At 62.5% G+C, this 25881-nt stretch overlaps 1 protein-coding gene across 1 annotated transcript in view; it reads right to left on the bottom strand.

The window, feature by feature from the left end:
• Positions 1-25462, bottom strand: part of LOC147086371 (prostate-associated microseminoprotein-like) — a 66001-nt gene extending 40539 nt beyond the window's left edge. Inside the window, exon 1 of the mRNA XM_085978430.1 lies at positions 25292-25462. Within this exon, the coding sequence (XP_085834556.1) occupies positions 25292-25391 (100 nt within the window). The 5' untranslated portion in view covers positions 25392-25462. The remainder of the gene's footprint in view (positions 1-25291) is intronic.
• Between the last annotated feature and the right edge of the window lie 419 nt (positions 25463-25881).

The following is a 25881-nucleotide window of genomic DNA, read 5'->3' as shown; positions in this document are numbered from 1 at the left end:
TGTTCACCCATCACCCCCTGTGCACACTGCCCTGTGTCCTAACTCACACCCAGTCCCGTTCACCCATCACCCCCTGTGCTCACTGCCCCGTGTCCGAACTCACACCCAGTCCCGTTCACCCATCACCCCCTGTGCTCGCTGCCCCATGTCCTAACTCACACTGAGTCCCGTTCACCCATCACCCCCTGTGCTCACTGCCCCGTGTCCTAACTCACACCCAGTCCTGTTCACCCATCACCCCCTGTGCTCACTACCCCGTGTCCTAACTCACACCCAGTCCCGTTCACCCATCACCCCCTGTGCTCGCTGCCCCGTGTCCTAACTCACACCCAGTCCCGTTCACCCATCACCCCGTGCTCACTGCCCCGTGTCCTAACTCGCACCCAGTCCCGTTCACCCATCACCCCCTGTGCTCACTGCCCCGTGTCCTAACTCACACCCAGTCCCGTTCACCCATCACCCTGTGCTCACTGTCCCGTGTCCTAACTCACACCCAGTCCCGTTCACCCATCACCCCCTGTGCTCACTGCCCCGTGTCCTAACTCACACCGAGTCCCGTTCACCCATCACCCCCTGTGCTCACTGCCCCGTGTCCTAACTCACACCCAGTCCCGTTCACCCATCACCCGCTGTGCTCACTGCCCTGTGTCCTAACTCACACCGAGTCCCGTTCGCCCATCACCCCCTGTGCTCACTGCCCCGTGTCCTAACTCACACCGAGTTCCGTTCACCCATCACCCCCTGTGCTCACTGCCCCGTGTCCTAACTCACACCCAGTCCCGTTCACCCATCACCCCCTGTGCTCACTGCCCCGTGTCCTAACTCACACCCAGTCCCGTTCACCCATCACCCCCTGTGCTCACTGCCCTGTGTCCTAACTCACACCCAGTCCCGTTCACCCATCACCCCCTGTGCTCACTGCCCCGTGTCCTAACTCACACCGAGTCCCGTTCACCCATCACCCTCTGTGCTCACTGCCCCGTGTCCTAACTCACACCCAGTCCCGTTCACCCATCACCCCCTGTGCTCACTGCCCTGTGTCCTAACTCACACCCAGTCCCGTTCACCCATCACCCCCTGTGCTCACTGCCCCGTGTCCTAACTCACACCGAGTCCCGTTCACCCATCACCCTCTGTGCTCACTGCCCCGTGTCCTAACTCACACCCAGTCCCGTTCACCCATCACCCCGTGCTCACTGCCTCGTGTCCTAACTCACACTGAGTCCCGTTCACCCATCACCCCCTGTGCTCACTGTCCCGTGTCCTAACTCGCACCCAGTCCCGTTCACCCATCACCCCCTGTGCTCACTGCCCCGTGTCCTAACTCACACCCAGTCCCGTTCACCCATCACCCCCTGTGCTCACTGCCCCGTGTCCTAACTCACACCGAGTCCCGTTCACCCATCACCCACTGTGCTCACTGCCCCATGTCCTAACTCACACCGAGTCCCGTTCACCCATCACCCCCCGTGCTCACTGCCCCGTGTCCTAACTCACACCCAGTCCCGTTCACCCATCACCCCGTGCTCACTGCCTCGTGTCCTAACTCACACCCAGTCCCGTTCACCCATCACCCCCTGTGCTCACTGCCCCGTGTCCTAACTCACACCCAGTCCCGTTCACCCATCACCCCCTGTGCTCACTGCCCCGTGTCCCTCACACCCAGTCCCGTTCACCCATCACCCCCTGTGCTCACTGCCCCGTGTCCTAACTCACACCGAGTCCCGTTCACCCATCACCCCGTGCTCACTGCCCCGTGTCCTAACTCACACTGAGTCCCGTTCACCCATCACCCCCTGTGCTCACTGCCCCGTGTCCTAACTCGCACCCAGTCCCGTTCACCCACCACCCCCTGTGCTCACTGCCCCGTGTCCTAACTCACACCCAGTCCCGTTCACCCATCACCCCCTGTGCTCACTGCCCCGTGTCCTAACTCACACCCAGTCCCATTCACCCATCACCCTCTGTGCTCACTGCCCCGTGTCCTAACTCACACCGAGTCCCGTTCACCCATCACCCCCTGTGCTCACTGCCCCATGTCCTAACTCACACCCAGTCCCGTTCACCCATCACCCCCTGTGCTCACTGCCCCGTGTCCTAACTCACACCCAGTCCCGTTCACCCATCACCCCCTGTGCTCACTGCCCCGTGTCCTAACTCACACCCAGTCCCGTTCACCCATCACCCCCTGTGCTCACTGCCCCGTGTCCTAACTCACACCCAGTCCCGTTCACCCATCACCCCCTGTGCTCACTGCCCCGTGTCCTAACTCACACCCAGTCCCGTTCACCCATCACCCCCTGTGCTCACTGCCCCGTGTCCTAACTCACACCCAGTCCCGTTCACCCATCACCCCCTGTGCTCACTGCCCCGTGTCCTAACTCACACCCGGTCCCGTTCACCCATCACCCTCTGTGCTCACTGCCCCGTGTCCTAACTCACACCGAGTCCCGTTCACCCATCACCCCCTGTGCTCACTGCCCCATGTCCTAACTCACACCCAGTCCCGTTCACCCATCACCTCCTGTGCTCACTGCCCCGTGTCCTAACTCACACCCAGTCCCGTTCACCCATCACCCCCGGTGCTCGCTGCCCCGTGTCCTAACTCACACCCAGTCCCGTTCACCCATCACCCCCTGTGCTCACTGCCCCGTGTCCCTCACACCCAGTCCCGTTCATCCATCACCCCCTGTGCTCACTGCCGTGTCCGAACTCACACCCAGTCCCGTTCACCCATCACCCCCTGTGCTCACTGCCCCGTGTCCCTCACACCCAGTCCCGTTCATCCATCACCCCCTGTGCTCACTGCCCCGTGTCCGAACTCACACCCAGTCCCGTTCACCCATCACCCCCTGTGCTCACTGCCCCGTGTCCTAACTCACACCCAGTCCCGTTCACCCATCACCCCCTGTGCTCACTGCCCCGTGTCCTAACTCACACCCAGTCCCGTTCACCCATCACCGCCCTGTGCTCACTGCCTCGTGTCCTAACTCACACCGTTCACCCCTCACCCCGTGCTCACTGCCCCGTGTCCTAACTCGCACCCAGTCCCGTTCACCCATCACCCCCTGTGCTCACTGCCCCGTGTCCTAACTCACACCCAGTCCCGTTCACCCATCACCCCCTGTGCTCACTGCCCCCGTGTCCTAACTCACACCCAGTCCCGTTCACCCGTCACCCCCTGTGCTCACTGCCCCGTGTCCTAACTCACACCCAGTCCCGTTCACCCATCACCCCCTGTGCTCACTGCCCCGTGTCCTAACACACACCCCGTCCCGTTCACCCATCACCCCGTGTGCTCACTGCCCCGTGTCCTAACTCACACCCAGTCCCGTTCATCCATCACCCCCTGTGCTCACTGCCCCGTGTCCGAACTCACACCCAGTCCCGTTCACCCATCACCCCCTGTGCTCACTGCCCCGTGTCCTAACTCACACCCAGTCCCGTTCACCCATCACCCCCTGTGCTCACTGCCCCCGTGTCCTAACTCACACCCAGTCCCGTTCACCCATCACCCCCTGTGCTCACTGCCCCGTGTCCTAACTCACACCCAGTCCCGTTCACCCATCACCCCCTGTGCTCACTGCCCCGTGTCCTAACTCACACCCAGTCCCGTTCACCCATCACCCCCTGTGCTCACTGCCCCGTGTCCTAACTCACACCCCGTCCCGTTCACCCATCACCCCGTGTGCTCACTGCCCCGTGTCCTAACTCACACCGAGTCCCGTTCACCCATCACCCCCTGTGCTCACTGCCCCGTGTCCTAACTCACACCCAGTCCCGTTCACCCATCACCCCGTGCTCACTGCCGCGTGTCCTAACTCACACCCAGTCCCGTTCACCCATCACCCCCTGTGCTCACTGCCCCGTGTCCTAACTCACACCCAGTCCCGTTCACCCATCACCCCCTGTGCTCGCTGACCCGTGTCCTAACTCACACCCAGTCCCGTTCACCCATCACCCCCTGTGCTCACTGCCCCGTGTCCTAACTCACACCCAGTCCCGTTCACCCATCACCCCGTGCTCACTGCCCCCGTGTCCTAACTCACACCCAGTCCCGTTCACCCATCACCCCCTGTGCTCACTGCCCCGTGTCCTAACTCACACCCAGTCCCGTTCACCCATCACCCCCTGTGCTCACTGCCCCGTGTCCTAACTCACACCGAGTCCCGTTCACCCATCACCCCCTGTGCTCACTGCCCCGTGTCCTAACTCACACCGAGTCCCGTTCACCCATCACCCCCTGTGCTCACTGCCCCGTGTCCTAACTCACAACCAGTCCCGTTCACCCATCACCCCCTGTGCTCACTGCCCCGTGTCCTAACTCACACCCAGTCCGTTCACCCATCACCCCCCCGTGCTCACTGCCCCGTGTCCTAACTCACACCCAGTCCCGTTCACCCATCACCCCCTGTGCTCACTGCCCCGTGTCCTAACTCACACCCAGTCCCGTTCACCCATCACCCCGTGCTCACTGCCTCGTGTCCTAACTCACACCCCAGTCCCGTTCACACCATCACCCCCCTGTGCTCACTGCCCCGTGTCCTAACTCACACCCAGTCCAGTTCACCCATCACCCCCTGTGCTCACTGCCCCGTGTCCTAACTCACACCCAGTCCCGTTCACCCAGCACCCACTGTGCTCACTGCCCCGTGTCCTAACTCACACCCAGTCCCGTTCACCCATCACCCCCTGTGCTCACTGCCCCGTGTCCTAACTCACACCCAGTCCCGTTCACCCATCACCCCCTGTGCTCACTGCCCCGTGTCCTAACTCACACCCAGTCCCGTTCACCCATCACCCCCTGTGCTCACTGCCCCGTGTCCTAACTCACACCCAGTCCTGTTCACCCATCACCCCCTGTGCTCACTGCCCCGTGTCTACTCACACCCAGTCCCGTTCACACCATCACCCCCTGTGCTCACTGCCCCGTGTCCTAACTCACACACAGTCCCGTTCACCCATCACCCCCTGTGCTCACTGCCCCGTGTCCTAACTCACCACCCAGTCCTGTTCACCCATCACCCCTGTGCTCACTGCCCCGTGTCCTAACTCACACACAGTCCCGTTCACCCCTCACCCCCTGTGCTCACTGCCCCGTGTCCTAACTCACACCCAGTCCCGTTCACCCATCACCCCGTGCTCACTGCCCCGTGTCCTAACTCACACCGAGTTCCCGTTCACCCATCACCCCCTGTGCTCACTGCCCCATGTCCTAACTCACACCCAGTCCCGTTCACCCATCACCCCTGTGCTCACTGCCCCCGTGTCCTAACTCACACCCAGTCCCGTTCACCCATCACCCCCTGTGCTCACTGCCCCGTGTCCGAACTCACACCCAGTCCCGTTCACCCATCACCGCCCTGTGCTCAGTGCCCCGTGTCCTACTCACACCCAGTCCCGTTCACCCATCACCCGCTGTGCTCACTGCCCCGTGTCCTAACTCACACCCAGTCCCGTTCACCCATCACCCACTGTGCTCACTGCCCCGTGTCCTAACTCACACCCAGTCCGTTCACCCATCACCCCTGTGCTCACTGCCCCGTGTCCTAACTCACACCCAGTCCCGTTCACCCATCACCCCCTGTGCTCACTGCCCCCGTGTCCTAACTCACACCCAGTCCCGTTCACCCATCACCCCCTGTGCTCACTGCCCCGTGTCCTAACTCACACCCAGTCCCGTTCACCCATCACCCCCTGTGCTCACTGCCCCGTGTCCTAACTCACACCCCGTCCCGTTCACCCATCACCCCGTGTGCTCACTGCCCCGTGTCCTAACTCACACCCAGTCCCGTTCACCCATCACCCCGTGCTCACTGCCCCATGTCCTAACTCACACCCAGTCCCGTTCACCCATCACCCCGTGCTCACTGCCCCGTGTCCTAACTCACACCCAGTCCCGTTCACCCATCACCCCCTGTGCTCACTGCCCCGTGTCCTAACTCACACCCAGTCCCGTTCACCCATCACCCCCTGTGCTCACTGCCCCGTGTCCTAACTCACACCCAGTCCCGTTCACCCATCACCCCCTGTGCTCACTGCCCCGTGTCCTAACTCACACCCAGTCCCGTTCACCCATCACCCCCTGTGCTCACTGCCCCGTGTCCTAACTCACACCCAGTCCCGTTCACCCATCACCCCCTGTGCTCACTGCCCCGTGTCCTAACTCACACCCAGTCCCGTTCACCCATCACCCCGTGCTCACTGCCCCGTGTCCTAACTCACACCCAGTCCCGTTCACCCATCACCCCGTGCTCACTGCCCCGTGTCCTAACTCACACCCAGTCCCGTTCACCCATCACCCCCTGTGCTCACTGCCCCGTGTCCTAACTCACACCAAGTCCCGTTCGCCCATCACCCCCTGTGCTCACTGCCCCGTGTCCTAACTCACACCCAGTCCCGTTCACCCATCACCCCCTGTGCTCACTGCCCCGTGTCCTAACTCACACCCAGTCCCGTTCACCCATCACCCCCTGTGCTCACTGCCCCGTGTCCTAACTCACACCCAGTCCCGTTCACCCATTACCCCCTGTGCTCACTGCCCCATGTCCTAACTCACACCCAGTCCCGTTCACCCATCACCCCCTGTGCTCACTGCCCCCGTGTCCTAACTCACACCGAGTCCCGTTCACCCATCACCCCCTGTGCTCACTGCCCCGTGTCCTAACTCACACCCAGTCCCGTTCACCCATCACCCCCTGTGCTCACTGCCCCGTGTCCTAACTCACACCCAGTCCCGTTCACCCATCACCCCCTGTGCTCACTGCCCCGTGTCCTAACTCACACCCAGTCCCGTTCACCCATCACCCCGTGCTCACTGCCCCGTGTCCTAACTCACACCCAGTCCCGTTCACCCATCACCCCGTGCTCACTGCCCCGTGTCCTAACTCACACCCAGTCCCGTTCACCCATCACCCCCTGTGCTCACTGCCCCATGTCCTAACTCACACCCAGTCCCGTTCACCCATCACCCCCTGTGCTCACTGCCCCCGTGTCCTAACTCACACCGAGTCCCGTTCACCCATCACCCCGTGCTCACTGCCCCGTGTCCTAACTCACACCCAGTCCCGTTCACCCATCACCCCCTGTGCTCACTGCCCCGTGTCCTAACTCACACCCAGTCCCGTTCACCCATCACCCCCTGTGCTCACTGCCCCGTGTCCTAACTCACACCCAGTCCCGTTCACCCATCACCCCGTGCTCACTGCCCCGTGTCCTAACTCACACCCAGTCCCGTTCACCCATCACCCCTCTGTGCTCACTGCCCCGTGTCCTAACTCACACCCAGTCCCGTTCACCCATCACCCCCTGTGCTCACTTCCCCGTGTCCTAACTCACACCCAGTCCCGTTCACCCATCACCCCCTGTGCTCACTGCCCCGTGTCCTAACTCACACCCAGTCCCGTTCACCCATCACCCCCCGTGCTCACTGCCCCGTGTCCTAACTCACACCCAGTCCAGTTCACCCATCACCCCCTGTGCTCACTGCCCCGTGTCCTAACTCACACCCAGTCCCGTTCACCCATCACCCACTGTGCTCACTGCCCCGTGTCCTAACTCACACCCAGTCCCGTTCACCCATCACCCCCTGTGCTCACTGCCCCGTGTCCTAACTCACACCCAGTCCCGTTCACCCATCACCCCCTGTGCTCACTGCCCCGTGTCCTAACTCACACCCAGTCCCGTTCACCCATCACCCCCTGTGCTCACTGCCCCGTGTCCTAACTCACACCCAGTCCTGTTCACCCATCACCCCCTGTGCTCACTGCCCCGTGTCCTAACTCACACCCAGTCCCGTTCACCCATCACCCCCTGTGCTCACTGCCCCGTGTCCTAACTCACACCCAGTCCCGTTCACCCATCACCCCCTGTGCTCACTGCCCCGTGTCCTAACTCACACCGTTCACCCCTCACCCCGTGCTCACTGCCCCGTGTCCTAACTCACACCCAGTCCCGTTCACCCATCACCGCCCTGTGCTCACTGCCTCGTGTCCTAACTCACACCGTTCACCCCTCACCCCGTGCTCACTGCCCCGTGTCCTAACTCACACCCAGTCCCGTTCACCCATCACCCCCTGTGCTCACTGCCCCGTGTCCTAACTCACACCCAGTCCCGTTCACCCATCACCCCCTGTGCTCACTGCCCCGTGTCCTAACTCGCACCCAGTCCCGTTCACCCATCAGCCCCTGTGCTCACTGCCCCGTGTCCTAACTCACACCCAGTCCCGTTCACCCATCACCCGCTGTGCTCACTGCCCCGTGTCCTAACTCACACCCAGTCCCGTTCACCCATCACCCCCTGTGCTCACTGCCCCGTGTCCTAACTCACACCAAGTCCCGTTCACCCATCACCCCCTGTGCTCACTGCCCCGTGTCCTAACTCACACCAAGTCCCGTTCACCCATCACCCCGTGCTCACTGCCCCGTGTCCTAACTCGCACCCAGTCCCGTTCACCCATCACCCCCTGTGCTCACTGCCCCGTGTCCTAACTCACACCCAGTCCCGTTCACCCATCACCCCCTGTGCTCACTGCCCCGTGTCCTAACTCACACCCAGTCCCGTTCACCCATCACCCCCTGTGCTCACTGCCCCGTGTCCTAACTCACACCCAGTCCCGTTCACCCATCACCCCCTGTGCTCACTGCCCCGTGTCCTAACTCACACCCAGTCCTGTTCACCCATCACCCCCTGTGCTCACTGCCCCGTGTCCTAACTCACACCCAGTCCCGTTCACCCATCACCCCCTGTGCTCACTGCCCCGTGTCCTAACTCACACCCAGTCCCGTTCACCCATCACCCCCTGTGCTCACTGCCCCGTGTCCTAACTCACACCGTTCACCCCTCACCCCGTGCTCACTGCCCCGTGTCCTAACTCACACCCAGTCCCGTTCACCCATCACCGCCCTGTGCTCACTGCCTCGTGTCCTAACTCACACCGTTCACCCCTCACCCCGTGCTCACTGCCCCGTGTCCTAACTCACACCCAGTCCCGTTCACCCATCACCCCCTGTGCTCACTGCCCCGTGTCCTAACTCACACCCAGTCCCGTTCACCCATCACCCCCTGTGCTCACTGCCCCGTGTCCTAACTCGCACCCAGTCCCGTTCACCCATCAGCCCCTGTGCTCACTGCCCCGTGTCCTAACTCACACCCAGTCCCGTTCACCCATCACCCGCTGTGCTCACTGCCCCGTGTCCTAACTCACACCCAGTCCCGTTCACCCATCACCCCCTGTGCTCACTGCCCCGTGTCCTAACTCACACCAAGTCCCGTTCACCCATCACCCCCTGTGCTCACTGCCCCGTGTCCTAACTCACACCAAGTCCCGTTCACCCATCACCCCGTGCTCACTGCCCCGTGTCCTAACTCGCACCCAGTCCCGTTCACCCATCACCCCCTGTGCTCACTGCCCCGTGTCCTAACTCACACCCAGTCCCGTTCACCCATCACCCCCTGTGCTCACTGCCCCGTGTCCTAACTCACACCCAGTCCCGTTCACCCATCACCCCCTGTGCTCACTGCCCCGTGTCCTAACTCACACCCCGTCCCGTTCACCCATCACCCCCTGTGCTCACACCCAGTCCCGTTCACCCATCACCCCCTGTGCTCACTGCCCCGTGTCCTAACTCACACCCAGTCCCGTTCACCCATCACCCCGTGCTCACTGCCCCGTGTCCTAACTCACACCCAGTCCCGTTCACCCATCACCCTCTGTGCTCACTGCCCCGTGTCCTAACTCACACCCAGTCCCGTTCACCCATCACCCCCTGTGCTCACTGCCCCGTGTCCTAACTCACACCCAGCCCCGTTCACCCATCACCCCCTGTGCTCACTGCCCCGTGTCCTAACTCACACCCAGCCCCGTTCACCCATCACCCCCTGTGCTCACTGCCCCGTGTCCTAACTCACACCCAGCCCCGTTCACCCATCACCCCCTGTGCTCACTGCCCCGTGTCCTAACTCACACCCAGTCCCGTTCACCCATCACCCCCTGTGCTCACTGCCCCGTGTCCTAACTCACACCCAGTCCCGTTCACCCATCACCCCCTGTGCTCACTGCCCCGTGTCCTAACTCACACCCAGCCCCGTTCACCCATCACCCCCTGTGCTCACTGCCCCGTGTCCTAACTCACACCCAGTCCCGTTCACCCATCACCCCCTGTGCTCACTGCCCGTGTCCTAACTCACACCCAGTCCCGTTCACCCATCACCCCGTGCTCACTGCCCCGTGTCCGAACTCACACCCAGTCCCGTTCGCCCATCACCCCCTGTGCTCACTGCCCCGTGTCCTAACTCACACCCAGTCCCGTTCACCCCTCACCCCCGGTGCTCACTGCCCTGTGTCCTAACTCACACCGAGTCCCGTTCGCCCATCACCCCCTGTGCTCACTGCCCCGTGTCCTAACTCACACCCAGTCCCGTTCACCCATCACCCCCTGTGCTCACTGCCCCGTGTCCTAACTCACACCGAGTCCCGTTCACCCATCACCCCCTGTGCTCACTGCCCCGTGTCCTAACTCACACCCAGTCCCGTTCACCCATCACCCCCTGTGCTCACTGCCCCGTGTCCTAACTCACACCCAGTCCCGTTCACCCATCACCCCCTGTGCTCACTGCCCCGTGTCCTAACTCACACCCAGTCCCGTTCACCCATCACCCCCTGTGCTCACTGCCCCGTGTCCTAAGTCACACCCAGCCCCGTTCACCCATCACCCCCTGTGCTCACTGCCCCGTGTCCTAACTCACACCCAGTCCCGTTCACCCATCACCCACTGTGCTCACTGCCCCGTGTCCTAACTCACACCCAGTCCCGTTCACCCATCACCCCCTGTGCTCACTGCCCCGTGTCCTAACTCACACCCAGTCCCGTTCACCCATCACCCCCTGTGCTCACTGCCCCGTGTCCTAACTCACACCCAGTGCCGTTCACCCATCACCCCCTGTGCTCACTGCCCCGTGTCCTAACTCACACCCAGCCCCGTTCACCCATCACCCCCTGTGCTCACTGCCCCGTGTCCTAACTCACACCCAGTCCCGTTCACCCATCACCCCCTGTGCTCACTGCCCCGTGTCCTAACTCACACCCAGTCCCGTTCACCCATCACCCCCTGTGCTCACTGCCCCGTGTCCGAACTCACACCCAGTCCCGTTCACCCATCACCGCCCTGTGCTCAGTGCCCCGTGTCCTAACTCACACCCAGTCCCGTTCACCCATCACCCGCTGTGCTCACTGCCCCGTGTCCTAACTCACACCCAGTCCCGTTCACCCATCACCCCCTGTGCTCACTGCCCCGTGTCCTAACTCACACCCAGTCCCATTCACCCATCACCCACTGTGCTCACTGCCCCGTGTCCTAACTCACACCCAGTCCCGTTCACCCATCACCCCCTGTGCTCACTGCCCCGTGTCCTAACTCACACCCAGTCCCGTTCACCCCTCACCCCGTGCTCACTGCCCCGTGTCCTAACTCACACCCAGTCCCGTTCACCCATCACCCCCTGTGCTCACTGCCCCGTGTCCTAACTCACACCCAGTCCCGTTCACCCATCACCCCCTGTGCTCACTGCCCCGTGTCCTAACTCACACCCAGTCCCGTTCACCCATCACCCCCTGTGCTCACTGCCCCGTGTCCTAACTCACACCCAGTCCCGTTCACCCATCACCCCGTGCTCACTGCCCCGTGTCCAAACTCACACCCAGTCCCGTTCACCCATCACCCCCTGTGCTCACTGCCCCGTGTCCTAACTCACACCCAGTCCCGTTCACCCATCACCCCGTGCTCACTGCCCCGTGTCCTAACTCACACCCAGTCCCGTTCACCCATCACCCCCTGTGCTCACTGCCCCGTGTCCTAACTCACACCGAGTCCCGTTCACCCATCACCCCGTGCTCACTGCCCCGTGTCCTAACTCACACCCAGTCCCGTTCACCCATCACCCCCTGTGCTCACTGCCCCGTGTCCTAACTCACACCCAGTCCCGTTCACCCATCACCCCCTGTGCTCACTGCCCCGTGTCCTAACTCACACCCAGTCCCGTTCACCCATCACCCCCTGTGCTCACTGCCCCGTGTCCTAACTCACACCCAGTCCCGTTCACCCATCACCCCCTGTGCTCACTGCCCCGTGTCCGAACTCACACCCAGTCCCGTTCACCCATCACCGCCCTGTGCTCAGTGCCCCGTGTCCTAACTCACACCCAGTCCCGTTCACCCATCACCCGCTGTGCTCACTGCCCCGTGTCCTAACTCACACCCAGTCCCGTTCACCCATCACCCCCTGTGCTCACTGCCCCGTGTCCTAACTCACACCCAGTCCCATTCACCCATCACCCCCTGTGCTCACTGCCCCGTGTCCTAACTCACACCCAGTCCCGTTCACCCCTCACCCCGTGCTCACTGCCCCGTGTCCTAACTCACACCCAGTCCCGTTCACCCATCACCCCCTGTGCTCACTGCCCCGTGTCCTAACTCACACCCAGTCCCGTTCACCCATCACCCCCTGTGCTCACTGCCCCGTGTCCTAACTCACACCCAGTCCCGTTCACCCATCACCCCCTGTGCTCACTGCCCCGTGTCCTAACTCACACCCAGTCCCGTTCACCCATCACCCCCTGTGCTCACTGCCCCGTGTCCCTCACACCCAGTCCCGTTCACCCATCACCCCCTGTGCTCACTGCCCCGTGTCCTAACTCACACCCAGTCCCGTTCACCCATCACCCCGTGCTCACTGCCCCGTGTCCTAACTCACACTGAGTCCCGTTCACCCATCACCCCCTGTGCTCACTGCCCCGTGTCCTAACTCGCACCCAGTCCCGTTCACCCATCACCCCCTGTGCTCACTGCCCCGTGTCCTAACTCACACCCAGTCCCGTTCACCCATCACCCCCTGTGCTCACTGCCCCGTGTCCGAACTCACACCGAGTCCCGTTCACCCATCACCCCCTGTGCTCACTGCCCCATGTCCTAACTCACACCCAGTCCCGTTCACCCATCACCCCCTGTGCTCACTGCCCCGTGTCCTAACTCACACCCAGTCCCGTTCACCCATCACCCCCGGTGCTCGCTGCCCCGTGTCCTAACTCACACCCAGTCCCGTTCACCCATCACCCCCTGTGCTCACTGCCCCGTGTCCTAACTCACACCCAGTCCCGTTCACCCATCACCCCCTGTGCTCACTGCCCCGTGTCCCTCACACCCAGTCCCGTTCATCCATCACCCCCTGTGCTCACTGCCCCGTGTCCGAACTCACACCCAGTCCCGTTCACCCATCACCCCCTGTGCTCACTGCCCCGTGTCCTAACTCACACCCAGTCCCGTTCACCCATCACCCCCTGTGCTCACTGCCCCGTGTCCTAACTCACACCCAGTTCCGTTCACCCATCGCCCCCTGTGCTCACTGCCTCGTGTCCGAACTCACACCCAGTCCCGTTCACCCATCACCCCCTGTGCTCACTGCCCCGTGTCCTAACTCACACCCAGTCCCGTTCACCCATCACCCCCTGTGCTCACTGCCCCGTGTCCTAACTCACACCCAGTCCCGTTCACCCATCACCCCCTGTGCTCACTGCCCCGTGTCCTAACTCACACCCAGTCCCGTTCACCCATCGCCCCCTGTGCTCACTGCCCCGTGTCCTAACTCGCACCCAGTCCCGTTCACCCATCACCCCCTGTGCTCACTGCCCCGTGTCCTAACTCACACCCAGTCCCGTTCACCCATCACCCCCTGTGCTCACTGCCCCCGTGTCCTAACTCACACCCAGTCCCGTTCACCCATCACCCCCTGTGCTCACTGCCCCGTGTCCTAACTCACACCGAGTCCCGTTCACCCATCACCCCGTGTGCTCACTGCCCCGTGTCCTAACTCACACCCAGTCCCGTTCACCCATCACCCCCTGTGCTCACTGCCCCGTGTCCTAACTCACACCCAGTCCCGTTCACCCATCACCCCCTGTGCTCACTGCCCCGTGTCCTAACTCACACCCAGTCCCGTTCACCCATCACCCCCTGTGCTCACTGCCCCGTGTCCTAACTCACACCCAGTCCCGTTCACCCATCACCCACTGTGCTCACTGCCCCATGTCCTAACTCACACCCAGTCCCGTTCACCCATCACCCCCTGTGCTCACTGCCCCGTGTCCTAACTCACACCCAGTCCCGTTCACCCATCACCCCCTGTGCTCACTGCCCCCGTGTCCTAACTCACACCCAGTCCCGTTCACCCATCACCCCCTGTGCTCACTGCCCCGTGTCCTAACTCACACCCAGTCCCGTTCACCCATCACCCCCTGTGCTCACTGCCCCGTGTCCTAACTCACACCCCGTCCCGTTCACCCATCACCCCGTGTGCTCACTGCCCCGTGTCCTAACTCACACCCAGTCCCGTTCACCCATCACCCCGTGCTCACTGCCCCGTGTCCTAACTCACACCCAGTCCCGTTCACCCATCACCCCGTGCTCACTGCCCCGTGTCCTAACTCACACCCAGTCCCGTTCACCCATCACCCCCTGTGCTCACTGCCCCGTGTCCTAACTCACACCCAGTCCCGTTCACCCATCACCCCCTGTGCTCACTGCCCCGTGTCCTAACTCACACCCAGTCCCGTTCACCCATCACCCCCTGTGCTCACTGCCCCGTGTCCTAACTCACACCCAGTCCCGTTCACCCATCACCCCCTGTGCTCACTGCCCCGTGTCCTAACTCACACCCAGTCCCGTTCACCCATCACCCCCTGTGCTCACTGCCCCGTGTCCTAACTCACACCCAGTCCCGTTCACCCATCACCCCGTGCTCACTGCCCCGTGTCCTAACTCACACCCAGTCCCGTTCACCCATCACCCCGTGCTCACTGCCCCGTGTCCTAACTCACACCCAGTCCCGTTCACCCATCACCCCCTGTGCTCACTGCCCCGTGTCCTAACTCACACCAAGTCCCGTTCGCCCATCACCCCCTGTGCTCACTGCCCCGTGTCCTAACTCACACCCAGTCCCGTTCACCCATCACCCCCTGTGCTCACTGCCCCGTGTCCTAACTCACACCCAGTCCCGTTCACCCATCACCCCCTGTGCTCACTGCCCCATGTCCTAACTCACACCCAGTCCCGTTCACCCATCACCCCCTGTGCTCACTGCCCCCGTGTCCTAACTCACACCGAGTCCCGTTCACCCATCACCCCCTGTGCTCACTGCCCCGTGTCCTAACTCACACCCAGTCCCGTTCACCCATCACCCCCTGTGCTCACTGCCCCGTGTCCTAACTCACACCCAGTCCCGTTCACCCATCACCCCCTGTGCTCACTGCCCCGTGTCCTAACTCACACCCAGTCCCGTTCACCCATCACCCCGTGCTCACTGCCCCGTGTCCTAACTCACACCCAGTCCCGTTCACCCATCACCCCGTGCTCACTGCCCCGTGTCCTAACTCACACCCAGTCCCGTTCACCCGTCACCCCCTGTGCTCACTGCCCCATGTCCTAACTCACACCCAGTCCCGTTCACCCATCACCCCCTGTGCTCACTGCCCCCGTGTCCTAACTCACACCGAGTCCCGTTCACCCATCACCCCCTGTGCTCACTGCCCCGTGTCCTAACTCACACCCAGTCCCGTTCACCCATCACCCCCTGTGCTCACTGCCCCGTGTCCTAACTCACACCCAGTCCCGTTCACCCATCACCCCCTGTGCTCACTGCCCCGTGTCCTAACTCACACCCAGTCCCGTTCACCCATCACCCACTGTGCTCACTGCCCCGTGTCCTAACTCACACCCAGTCCCGTTCACCCATCACCCCCTGTGCTCACTGCCCCGTGTCCTAACTCACACCCAGTCCCGTTCACCCATCACCCCCTGTGCTCACTGCCCCGTGTCCTAACTCACACCCAGTCCCGTTCACCCATCACCCCCTGTGCTCACTGCCCCGTGTCCTAACTCACACCCAGTCCTGTTCACCCATCACCCCCTGTGCTCACTGCCCCGTGTCCTAACTCACACCCAGTCCCGTTCACCCATCACCCCCTGTGCTCACTGCCCCGTGTCCTAACTCACACACAGTCCCGTTCACCCATCACCCCCTGTGCTCACTGCCCCATGTCCTAACTCACACCCAGTCCCGTTCACCCATCACCCCCTGTGCTCACTGCCCCGTGCCCTAACTCGCACCCAGTCCCGTTCACCCATCACCCCCGGTGCTCACTGCCCCGTGTCCTAACTCACACCCAGTCCCGTTCACCCATCACCCCCTGTGCTCACTGCCCCGTGTCCTAACTCACACCCAGTCCCGTTCACCCATCACCCCCTGTGCTCACTGCCCCGTGTCCTAACTCACACCCAGTCCCGTTCACCCATCACCCCCTGTGCTCACTGCCCCGTGTCCTAACTCACACCGAGTCCCGTTCACCCATCACCCCCTGTGCTCACTGTCCCGTGTCCTAACTCACACCCAGTCCCGTTCATCCATCACCCCCTGTGCTCACTGCCCCGTGTCCTAACTCACACCCAGTCCTGTTCACCCATCACCCCCTGTGCTCACTGCCCTGTGTCCTAACTCACACACAGTCCCGTTCACCCCTCACCCCCGGTGCTCACTGCCCCGTGTCCTAACTCACACCCAGTCCCGTTCACCCATCACCCCCTGTGCTCACTGCCCCGTGTCCTAACTCACACCCAGTCCCGTTCACCCATCACCCCCTGTGCTCACTGCCCCGTGTCCTAACTCACACCGAGTCCCGTTCACCCATCACCCCCTGTGCTCACTGCCCCATGTCCTAACTCACACCCAGTCCCGTTCACCCATCACCCCCTGTGCTCACTGCCCCCGTGTCCTAACTCACACCCAGTCCCGTTCACCCATCACCCCCTGTGCTCACTGCCCCGTGTCCTAACTCACACCCAGTCCCGTTCACCCATCACCCCCTGTGCTCACTGCCCCGTGTCCTAACTCACACCGTTCACCCCTCACCCCGTGCTCACTGCCCCGTGTCCTAACTCACACCCAGTCCCGTTCACCCATCACCGCCCTGTGCTCACTGCCTCGTGTCCTAACTCACACCGTTCACCCCTCACCCCGTGCTCACTGCCCCGTGTCCTAACTCACACCCAGTCCCGTTCACCCATCACCCCCTGTGCTCACTGCCCCGTGTCCTAACTCACACCCAGTCCCGTTCACCCATCACCCCCTGTGCTCACTGCCCCGTGTCCTAACTCGCACCCAGTCCCGTTCACCCATCAGCCCCTGTGCTCACTGCCCCGTGTCCTAACTCACACCCAGTCCCGTTCACCCATCACCCGCTGTGCTCACTGCCCCGTGTCCTAACTCACACCCAGTCCCGTTCACCCATCACCCCCTGTGCTCACTGCCCCGTGTCCTAACTCACACCAAGTCCCGTTCACCCATCACCCCCTGTGCTCACTGCCCCGTGTCCTAACTCACACCAAGTCCCGTTCACCCATCACCCCGTGCTCACTGCCCCGTGTCCTAACTCGCACCCAGTCCCGTTCACCCATCACCCCCTGTGCTCACTGCCCCGTGTCCTAACTCACACCCAGTCCCGTTCACCCATCACCCCCTGTGCTCACTGCCCCGTGTCCTAACTCACACCCAGTCCCGTTCACCCATCACCCCCTGTGCTCACTGCCCCGTGTCCTAACTCACACCCCGTCCCGTTCACCCATCACCCCCTGTGCTCACACCCAGTCCCGTTCACCCATCACCCCCTGTGCTCACTGCCCCGTGTCCTAACTCACACCCAGTCCCGTTCACCCATCACCCCGTGCTCACTGCCCCGTGTCCTAACTCACACCCAGTCCCGTTCACCCATCACCCTCTGTGCTCACTGCCCCGTGTCCTAACTCACACCCAGTCCCGTTCACCCATCACCCCCTGTGCTCACTGCCCCGTGTCCTAACTCACACCCAGCCCCGTTCACCCATCACCCCCTGTGCTCACTGCCCCGTGTCCTAACTCACACCCAGCCCCGTTCACCCATCACCCCCTGTGCTCACTGCCCCGTGTCCTAACTCACACCCAGCCCCGTTCACCCATCACCCCCTGTGCTCACTGCCCCGTGTCCTAACTCACACCCAGTCCCGTTCACCCATCACCCACTGTGCTCACTGCCCCGTGTCCTAACTCACACCCAGTCCCGTTCACCCATCACCCCCTGTGCTCACTGCCCCGTGTCCTAACTCACACCCAGCCCCGTTCACCCATCACCCCCTGTGCTCACTGCCCCGTGTCCTAACTCACACCCAGTCCCGTTCACCCATCACCCCCTGTGCTCACTGCCCGTGTCCTAACTCACACCCAGTCCCGTTCACCCATCACCCCGTGCTCACTGTCCCGTGTCCTAACTCACACCCAGTCCCGTTCACCCATCGCCCCCTGTGCTCACTGCCCCGTGTCCGAACTCACACCCAGTCCCGTTCGCCCATCACCCCCTGTGCTCACTGCCCCGTGTCCTAACTCACACCCAGTCCCGTTCACCCCTCACCCCCGGTGCTCACTGCCCCGTGTCCTAACTCACACCGAGTCCCGTTCGCCCATCACCCCCTGTGCTCACTGCCCCGTGTCCTAACTCACACCGAGTCCCGTTCACCCATCACCCCCTGTGCTCACTGCCCCGTGTCCTAACTCACACCCAGTCCCGTTCACCCATCACCCCCTGTGCTCACTGCCCCGTGTCCTAAGTCACACCCAGCCCCGTTCACCCATCACCCCCTGTGCTCACTGCCCCGTGTCCTAACTCACACCCAGTCCCGTTCACCCATCACCCACTGTGCTCACTGCCCCGTGTCCTAACTCACACCCAGTCCCGTTCACCCATCACCCCCTGTGCTCACTGCCCCGTGTCCTAACTCACACCCAGTCCCGTTCACCCATCACCCCCTGTGCTCACTGCCCCGTGTCCTAACTCACACCCAGTCCCGTTCACCCATCACCCCCTGTGCTCACTGCCCCGTGTCCTAACTCACACCCAGCCCCGTTCACCCATCACCCCCTGTGCTCACTGCCCCGTGTCCTAACTCACACCCAGTCCCGTTCACCCATCACCCCCTGTGCTCACTGCCCCGTGTCCTAACTCACACCCAGTCCCGTTCACCCATCACCCCCTGTGCTCACTGCCCCGTGTCCTAACTCACACCCAGTCCCGTTCACCCATCACCCCCTGTGCTCACTGCCCCGTGTCCTAACTCACACCCAGTCCCGTTCACCCATCACCCCCTGTGCTCACTGCCCCGTGTCCTAACTCACACCCAGTCCCGTTCACCCATCACCCCCTGTGCTCACTGCCCGTGTCCTAACTCACACCCAGTCCCGTTCACCCATCACCCCGTGCTCACTGCCCCGTGTCCGAACTCACACCCAGTCCCGTTCGCCCATCACCCCCTGTGCTCACTGCCCCGTGTCCTAACTCACACCCAGTCCCGTTCACCCCTCACCCCCGGTGCTCACTGCCCCGTGTCCTAACTCACACCCAGTCCCGTTCGCCCATCACCCCCTGTGCTCACTGCCCCGTGTCCTAACTCACACCGAGTCCCGTTCACCCATCACCCCCTGTGCTCACTGCCCCGTGTCCTAACTCACACCCAGTCCCGTTCACCCATCACCCCCTGTGCTCACTGCCCCGTGTCCTAACTCACACCGAGTCCCGTTCGCCCATCACCCCCTGTGCTCACTGCCCCGTGTCCTAACTCACACCGAGTCCCGTTCACCCATCACCCCCTGTGCTCACTGCCCCGTGTCCTAACTCACACCCAGTCCCGTTCACCCATCACCCCCTGTGCTCACTGCCCCGTGTCCTAACTCACACCCAGTCCCGTTCACCCCTCACCCCCGGTGCTCACTGCCCCGTGTCCTAACTCACACCGAGTCCCGTTCGCCCATCACCCCCTGTGCTCACTGCCCCGTGTCCTAACTCACACCGAGTCCCGTTCACCCATCACCCCCTGTGCTCACTGCCCCGTGTCCTAACTCACACCCAGTCCCGTTCACCCATCACCCGCTGTGCTCACTGCCCCGTGTCCTAACTCACACCGAGTCCCGTTCACCCATCACACCCTGTGCTCACTGCCCCGTGTCCTAACTCACACCCAGTCACGTTCACCCATCACCCCCTGTGCTCACTGCCCCGTGTCCTAACTCACACCGAGTCCCGTTCACCCATCACCCCCTGTGCTCACTGCCCCGTGTCCTAACTCACACCGAGTCCCGTTCACCCATCACCCCCTGTGCTCACTGCCCCGTGTCCTAACTCACACCCAGTCCCGTTCGCCCATCACCCCCTGTGCTCACTGCCCCGTGTCCTAACTCACACCCAGTCCCGTTCACCCCTCACCCCCGGTGCTCACTGCCCCGTGTCCTAACTCACACCCAGTCCCGTTCGCCCATCACCCCCTGTGCTCACTGCCCCGTGTCCTAACTCACACCCAGTCCCGTTCACCCCTCACCCCCGGTGCTCACTGCCCCCGTGTCCTAACTCACACCGAGTCCCGTTCGCCCATCACCCCCTGTGCTCACTGCCCCGTGTCCTAACTCACACCGAGTCCCGTTCACCCATCACCCCCTGTGCTCACTGCCCCGTGTCCTAACTCACACCCAGTCCCGTTCACCCATCACCCCCTGTGCTCACTGCCCCGTGTCCTAACTCACACCGAGTCCCGTTCACCCATCACCCCCTGTGCTCACTGCCCCGTGTCCTAACTCACACCCAGTCCCGTTCACCCATCACCCCCTGTGCTCACTGCCCCGTGTCCTAACTCACACCCAGTCCCGTTCACCCCTCACCCCCGGTGCTCACTGCCCCGTGTCCTAACTCACACCGAGTCCCGTTCGCCCATCACCCCCTGTGCTCACTGCCCCGTGTCCTAACTCACACCGAGTCCCGTTCACCCATCACCCCCTGTGCTCACTGCCCCGTGTCCTAACTCACACCCAGTCCCGTTCACCCATCACCCGCTGTGCTCACTGCCCCGTGTCCTAACTCACACCCAGTCCCGTTCACCCATCACCCCCTGTGCTCACTGCCCCGTGTCCTAACTCACACCCAGTCCCGTTCACCCATCACCCCCTGTGCTCACTGCCCCGTGTCCTAACTCGCACCCAGTCCCGTTCACCCATCACCCCCTGTGCTCACTGCCCCGTGTCCTAACTCGCACCCAGTCCCGTTCACCCATCACCCCCTGTGCTCACTGCCCCGTGTCCTAACTCGCACCCAGTCCCGTTCACCCATCACCCCCTGTGCTCACTGCCCCGTGTCCTAACTCACACCCAGTCCCGTTCACCCATCACCCCCTGTGCTCACTGCCCCGTGTCCTAACTCACACCCAGACCCGTTCACCCATCACCCCCTGTGCTCACTGCCCCGTGTCCTAAGTCACACCCAGCCCCGTTCACCCATCACCCCCTGTGCTCACTGCCCCGTGTCCTAACTCACACCCAGTCCCGTTCACCCATCACCCCCTGTGCTCACTGCCCCGTGTCCTAACTCACACCCAGTCCCGTTCACCCATCACCCCCTGTGCTCACTGCCCCGTGTCCTAACTCACACACCCAGTCCCGTTCACCCATCACCCCCTGTGCTCACTGCCCCGTGTCCTAACTCACACCCAGTCCCGTTCACCCATCACCCCCTGTGCTCACTGCCCCGTGTCCTAACTCACACCCAGTCCCGTTCACCCATCACCCCCTGTGCTCACTGCCCCGTGTCCTAACTCACACCCAGCTCCGTTCACCCATCACCCCCTGTGCTCACTGCCCCGTGTCCTAACTCACACCCAGTCCCGTTCACCCATCACCCCCTGTGCTCACTGCCCCGTGTCCTAACTCACACCCAGTCCCGTTCACCCATCACCCCCTGTGCTCACTGCCCCGTGTCCTAACTCACACCCAGTCCCGTTCACCCATCACCCCCTGTGCTCACTGCCCCGTGTCCTAACTCACACCCAGTCCCGTTCACCCATCACCCCCTGTGCTCACTGCCCCGTGTCCTAACTCGCACCCAGTCCCGTTCACCCATCACCCACTGTGCTCACTGCCCCGTGTCCTCACACCCAGTCCCGTTCGCCCATCACCCCCTGTGCTCACTGCCCCGTGTCCTAACTCACACCCAGTCCCGTTCACCCATCACCCCCTGTGCTCACTGCCCCGTGTCCTAACTCACACCAAGTCCCGTTCACCCATCACCCCCTGTGCTCACTGCCCCGTGTCCTAACTCACACCCAGCCCCGTTCACCCATCACCCCCTGTGCTCACTGCCCCGTGTCCTAACTCACACCCAGTCCCGTTCACCCATCACCCCCTGTGCTCACTGCCCCGTGTCCTAACTCACACCCAGTCCCGTTCACCCATCACCCCCTGTGCTCACTGCCCCGTGTCCTAACTCACACCCAGCCCCGTTCACCCATCACCCCCTGTGCTCACTGCCCCGTGTCCTAACTCGCACCCAGTCCCGTTCACCCATCACCCCCTGTGCTCACTGCCCCGTGTCCTAACTCACACCCAGTCCCGTTCACCCATCACCCCCTGTGCTCACTGCCCCGTGTCCTAACACACACCCAGTCCCGTTCACCCATCACCCCCTGTGCTCACTGCCCCGTGTCCTAACTCACACCCAGTCCCGTTCACCCATCACCCCCCGTGCTCACTGCCCCGTGTCCTAACTCACACCCAGTCCCGTTCACCCATCACCCCCTGTGCTCACTGCCCCGTGTCCTAACTCACACCCAGTCCCGTTCACCCATCACCCCGTGCTCACTGCCCCGTGTCCTAACTCACACCCAGTCCCGTTCACCCATCATTCCCTGTGCTCACTGCCCCGTGTCCTAACTCACACCCAGTCCCGTTCACCCATCACCTCCTGTGCTCACTGCCCCGTGTCCTAACTCACACCCAGTCCCGTTCACCCATCACCCCGTGCTCACTGCCCCCGTGTCCTAACTCACACCCAGTCCCGTTCACCCATCACCCCGTGCTCACTGCCCCGTGTCCTAACTCACACCCAGTCCCGTTCACCCATCACCCCCTGTGCTCACTGCCCCGTGTCCTAACTCACACCGAGTCCCGTTCACCCATCACCCCCTGTGCTCACTGCCCCGTGTCCTAACTCACACCGAGTCCCGTTCACCCATCGCCCCTGTGCTCACTGCCCCGTGTCCTAACTCACACCCAGTCCCATTCACCCATCACCCCCTGTGCTCACTGCCCCATGTCCTAACTCACACCCAGTCCCGTTCACCCATCACCCCCTGTGCTCACTGCCCCGTGTCCTAACTCACACCCAGTCCCGTTCACCCATCACCCCCTGTGCTCACTGCCCCGTGCCCTAACTCACACCCAGTCCCGTTCACCCATCACCCTCTGTGCTCACTGCCCCGTGTCCTAACTCACACCCAGTCCCGTTCACCCATCACCGCCCTGTGCTCACTGCCTCGTGTCCTAACTCACACCGTTCACCCCTCACCCCGTGCTCACTGCCCCGTGTCCTAACTCGCACCCAGTCCCGTTCACCCATCACCCCCTGTGCTCACTGCCCCGTGTCCTAACTCACACCAAGTCCCGTTCACCCATCACCCCCTGTGCTCACTGCCCCGTGTCCTAACTCACACCCAGTCCCGTTCACCCATCACCCCCTGTGCTCACTGCCCCCGTGTCCTAACTCGCACCCAGTCCCGTTCACCCATCACCCCGTGCTCACTGCCCCGTGTCCTAACTCACACCCAGTCCCGTTCACCCATCACCCCCTGTGCTCACTGCCCCGTGTCCTAACTCACCCCCAGTCCCATTCACCCATCACCCTCTGTGCTCACTGCCCCGTGTCCTAACTCACACCCAGTCCCGTTCACCCATCACCGCCCTGTGCTCACTGCCTCGTGTCCTAACTCACACCGTTCACCCCTCACCCCGTGCTCACTGCCCCGTGTCCTAACTCGCACCCAGTCCCGTTCACCCATCACCCCCTGTGCTCACTGCCCCGTGTCCTACCTCACACCCAGTCCCGTTCACCCATCACCCCCTGTGCTCACTGCCCCGTGTCCTAACTCACACCCAGTCCCGTTCACCCATCACCCCCTGTGCTCACTGCCCCGTGTCCTAACTCACACCCAGTCCCGTTCACCCATCACCCCCTGTGCTCACTGCCCCGTGTCCTAACTCACACCCAGTCCCGTTCACCCATCACCCCCTGTGCTCACTGCCTCGTGTCCTAACTCGCACCGAGTGCCGTTCACCCATCACCCGCTGTGCTCACTGCCCCGTGTCCTAACTCGCACCCAGTCCCGTTCACCCATCACCCCCTGTGCTCACTGCCCCGTGTCCTAACTCACACCCAGTCCCGTTCACTGCCCCGTGTCCTAACTCACACCGAGTCCCGTTCACCCGTCACCCCCTGTGCTCGCTGCCCCGTGTCCTAACTCACACCCAGTCCCGTTCACCCGTCACCCCCTGTGCTCGCTGACCTACACTGGCTCCCGGTCCGGCAATGCCTCAGTTTTAAAATTCTCGTGTTCAAATCCCTCCATGGCCTCGCCCCCTCCCTATCTCTTTAATCTCCTCCAGCAGCCCCCCCGCCCGAGATCTCTGCACTCCTCCATTTCCGGCCTCTTGTATATCCCCCGATTTCCATCGCCCCGCCATTGGCGGCCGTGCCTTCAGCCGCCTGGGCCCCGAGCTGTGGAATTCGCTCCCTAAACCTCTCCGCCTCTCTCTCCTCCTTTAAGACGCTCCTTAAAACCGATCTCTTTGGCCCAGCTTTTGGTCGTCTGCCCTGATGTCTCCTGATGTGGCTCGGCATCAAATGTTCTTTGATTCTGCTCCTGTGAAGCCCCTTGGGACGTTTTACTGTTCTATAAATGCAATGTTATTTGTTGTGGTTGCACCACCCAGGTGAGTGTCGAGGTTCTATCACACTCCTGCTTCTACCTTATTGATGGTGGAAAGGCTTTGTGAGGGTCAGGACGGAGCTGAGCCACTCATCCCAGAATCGGCAGCCTCTGTCCTGATCTTGCAGCCACGGTGCTGGTCTGGCTGATCCAGTTCAGCTTCGAGTCCACAGCATTTCAACAACTCACCACAGACCATGACCAGACCTGGCATGTTCAGCCTGTGCATTGCCACGCCACACCGAGGGGAGCAGTTAGCCGCCCAGATTTAAAGAGCCCTCAGCTGAACATCATTTCAAAGGTACAAGGATGGGTAATCCCCCCTCAATCACTTGGAGTTAACAGGACCGGCCCACAAGAGCCCTCCCCCACTCCCCCTACAGTCACACGACTTGGCTGTGTAGAGAAATTCGTCTTACCTTTGCCATCAAAGAAGCATTCTCCAGCACCGCGTGCGGCCTGAGGGAACAGAACCAGCACCAGCCACAGAAATCTCACCGCAGAATCCAACAGCACCATGGCCCAAATCAGTCTGCCTCTCTGGCCCTGTCTGCCCCGCTTGCTCAGTCTGTCTGCCCCGCTGCCTCTCTCACCCTGTCTTTCTGCCCCGCGGCCTCTCTCGCTCAGTCTGTCTGCCCCGCGGCCTCTCTCGCTCAGTCTGTCTGCCCCACGGCCTCTCGCCCTGCCTGTCTGCCCCGCAGTCTCTCACCCCGTCTGTCTGCCCCGCGGCCTCTCTCACCCGGTCTGTCTGCCCCGCGGTCTCTCTCACCCGGTCTGTCTGCCCCGTAGCCTCTCACCCGGTCTGTCTGCCCCGCGGCCTCTCTCACCCTGTCTGCCTGCCCCGTAGCCTCTCACCCTGTCTGTCTGCCCTGTAGCCTCTCACCCGGTCTCTCTGCCCCGCGGCCTCTCTCACCCGGTCTGTCTGCCCCGCGGTCTCTCTCACCCGGTCTGTCTGCCCCGTAGCCTCTCACCCGGTCTGTCTGCCCCGCGGCCTCTCTCACCCTGTCTG

Source organism: Somniosus microcephalus, unplaced genomic scaffold (genome assembly GCF_052327205.1).
Source record: "Somniosus microcephalus isolate GS21.2 unplaced genomic scaffold, FLI_Smic_1.0 unresolved_chr7, whole genome shotgun sequence".
NCBI lineage: Eukaryota > Metazoa > Chordata > Chondrichthyes > Squaliformes > Somniosidae > Somniosus > Somniosus microcephalus.
The sequence above is the reverse complement of the archived record's forward strand: the minus strand, read 5'-3'. Positions and strand labels throughout refer to the sequence as shown.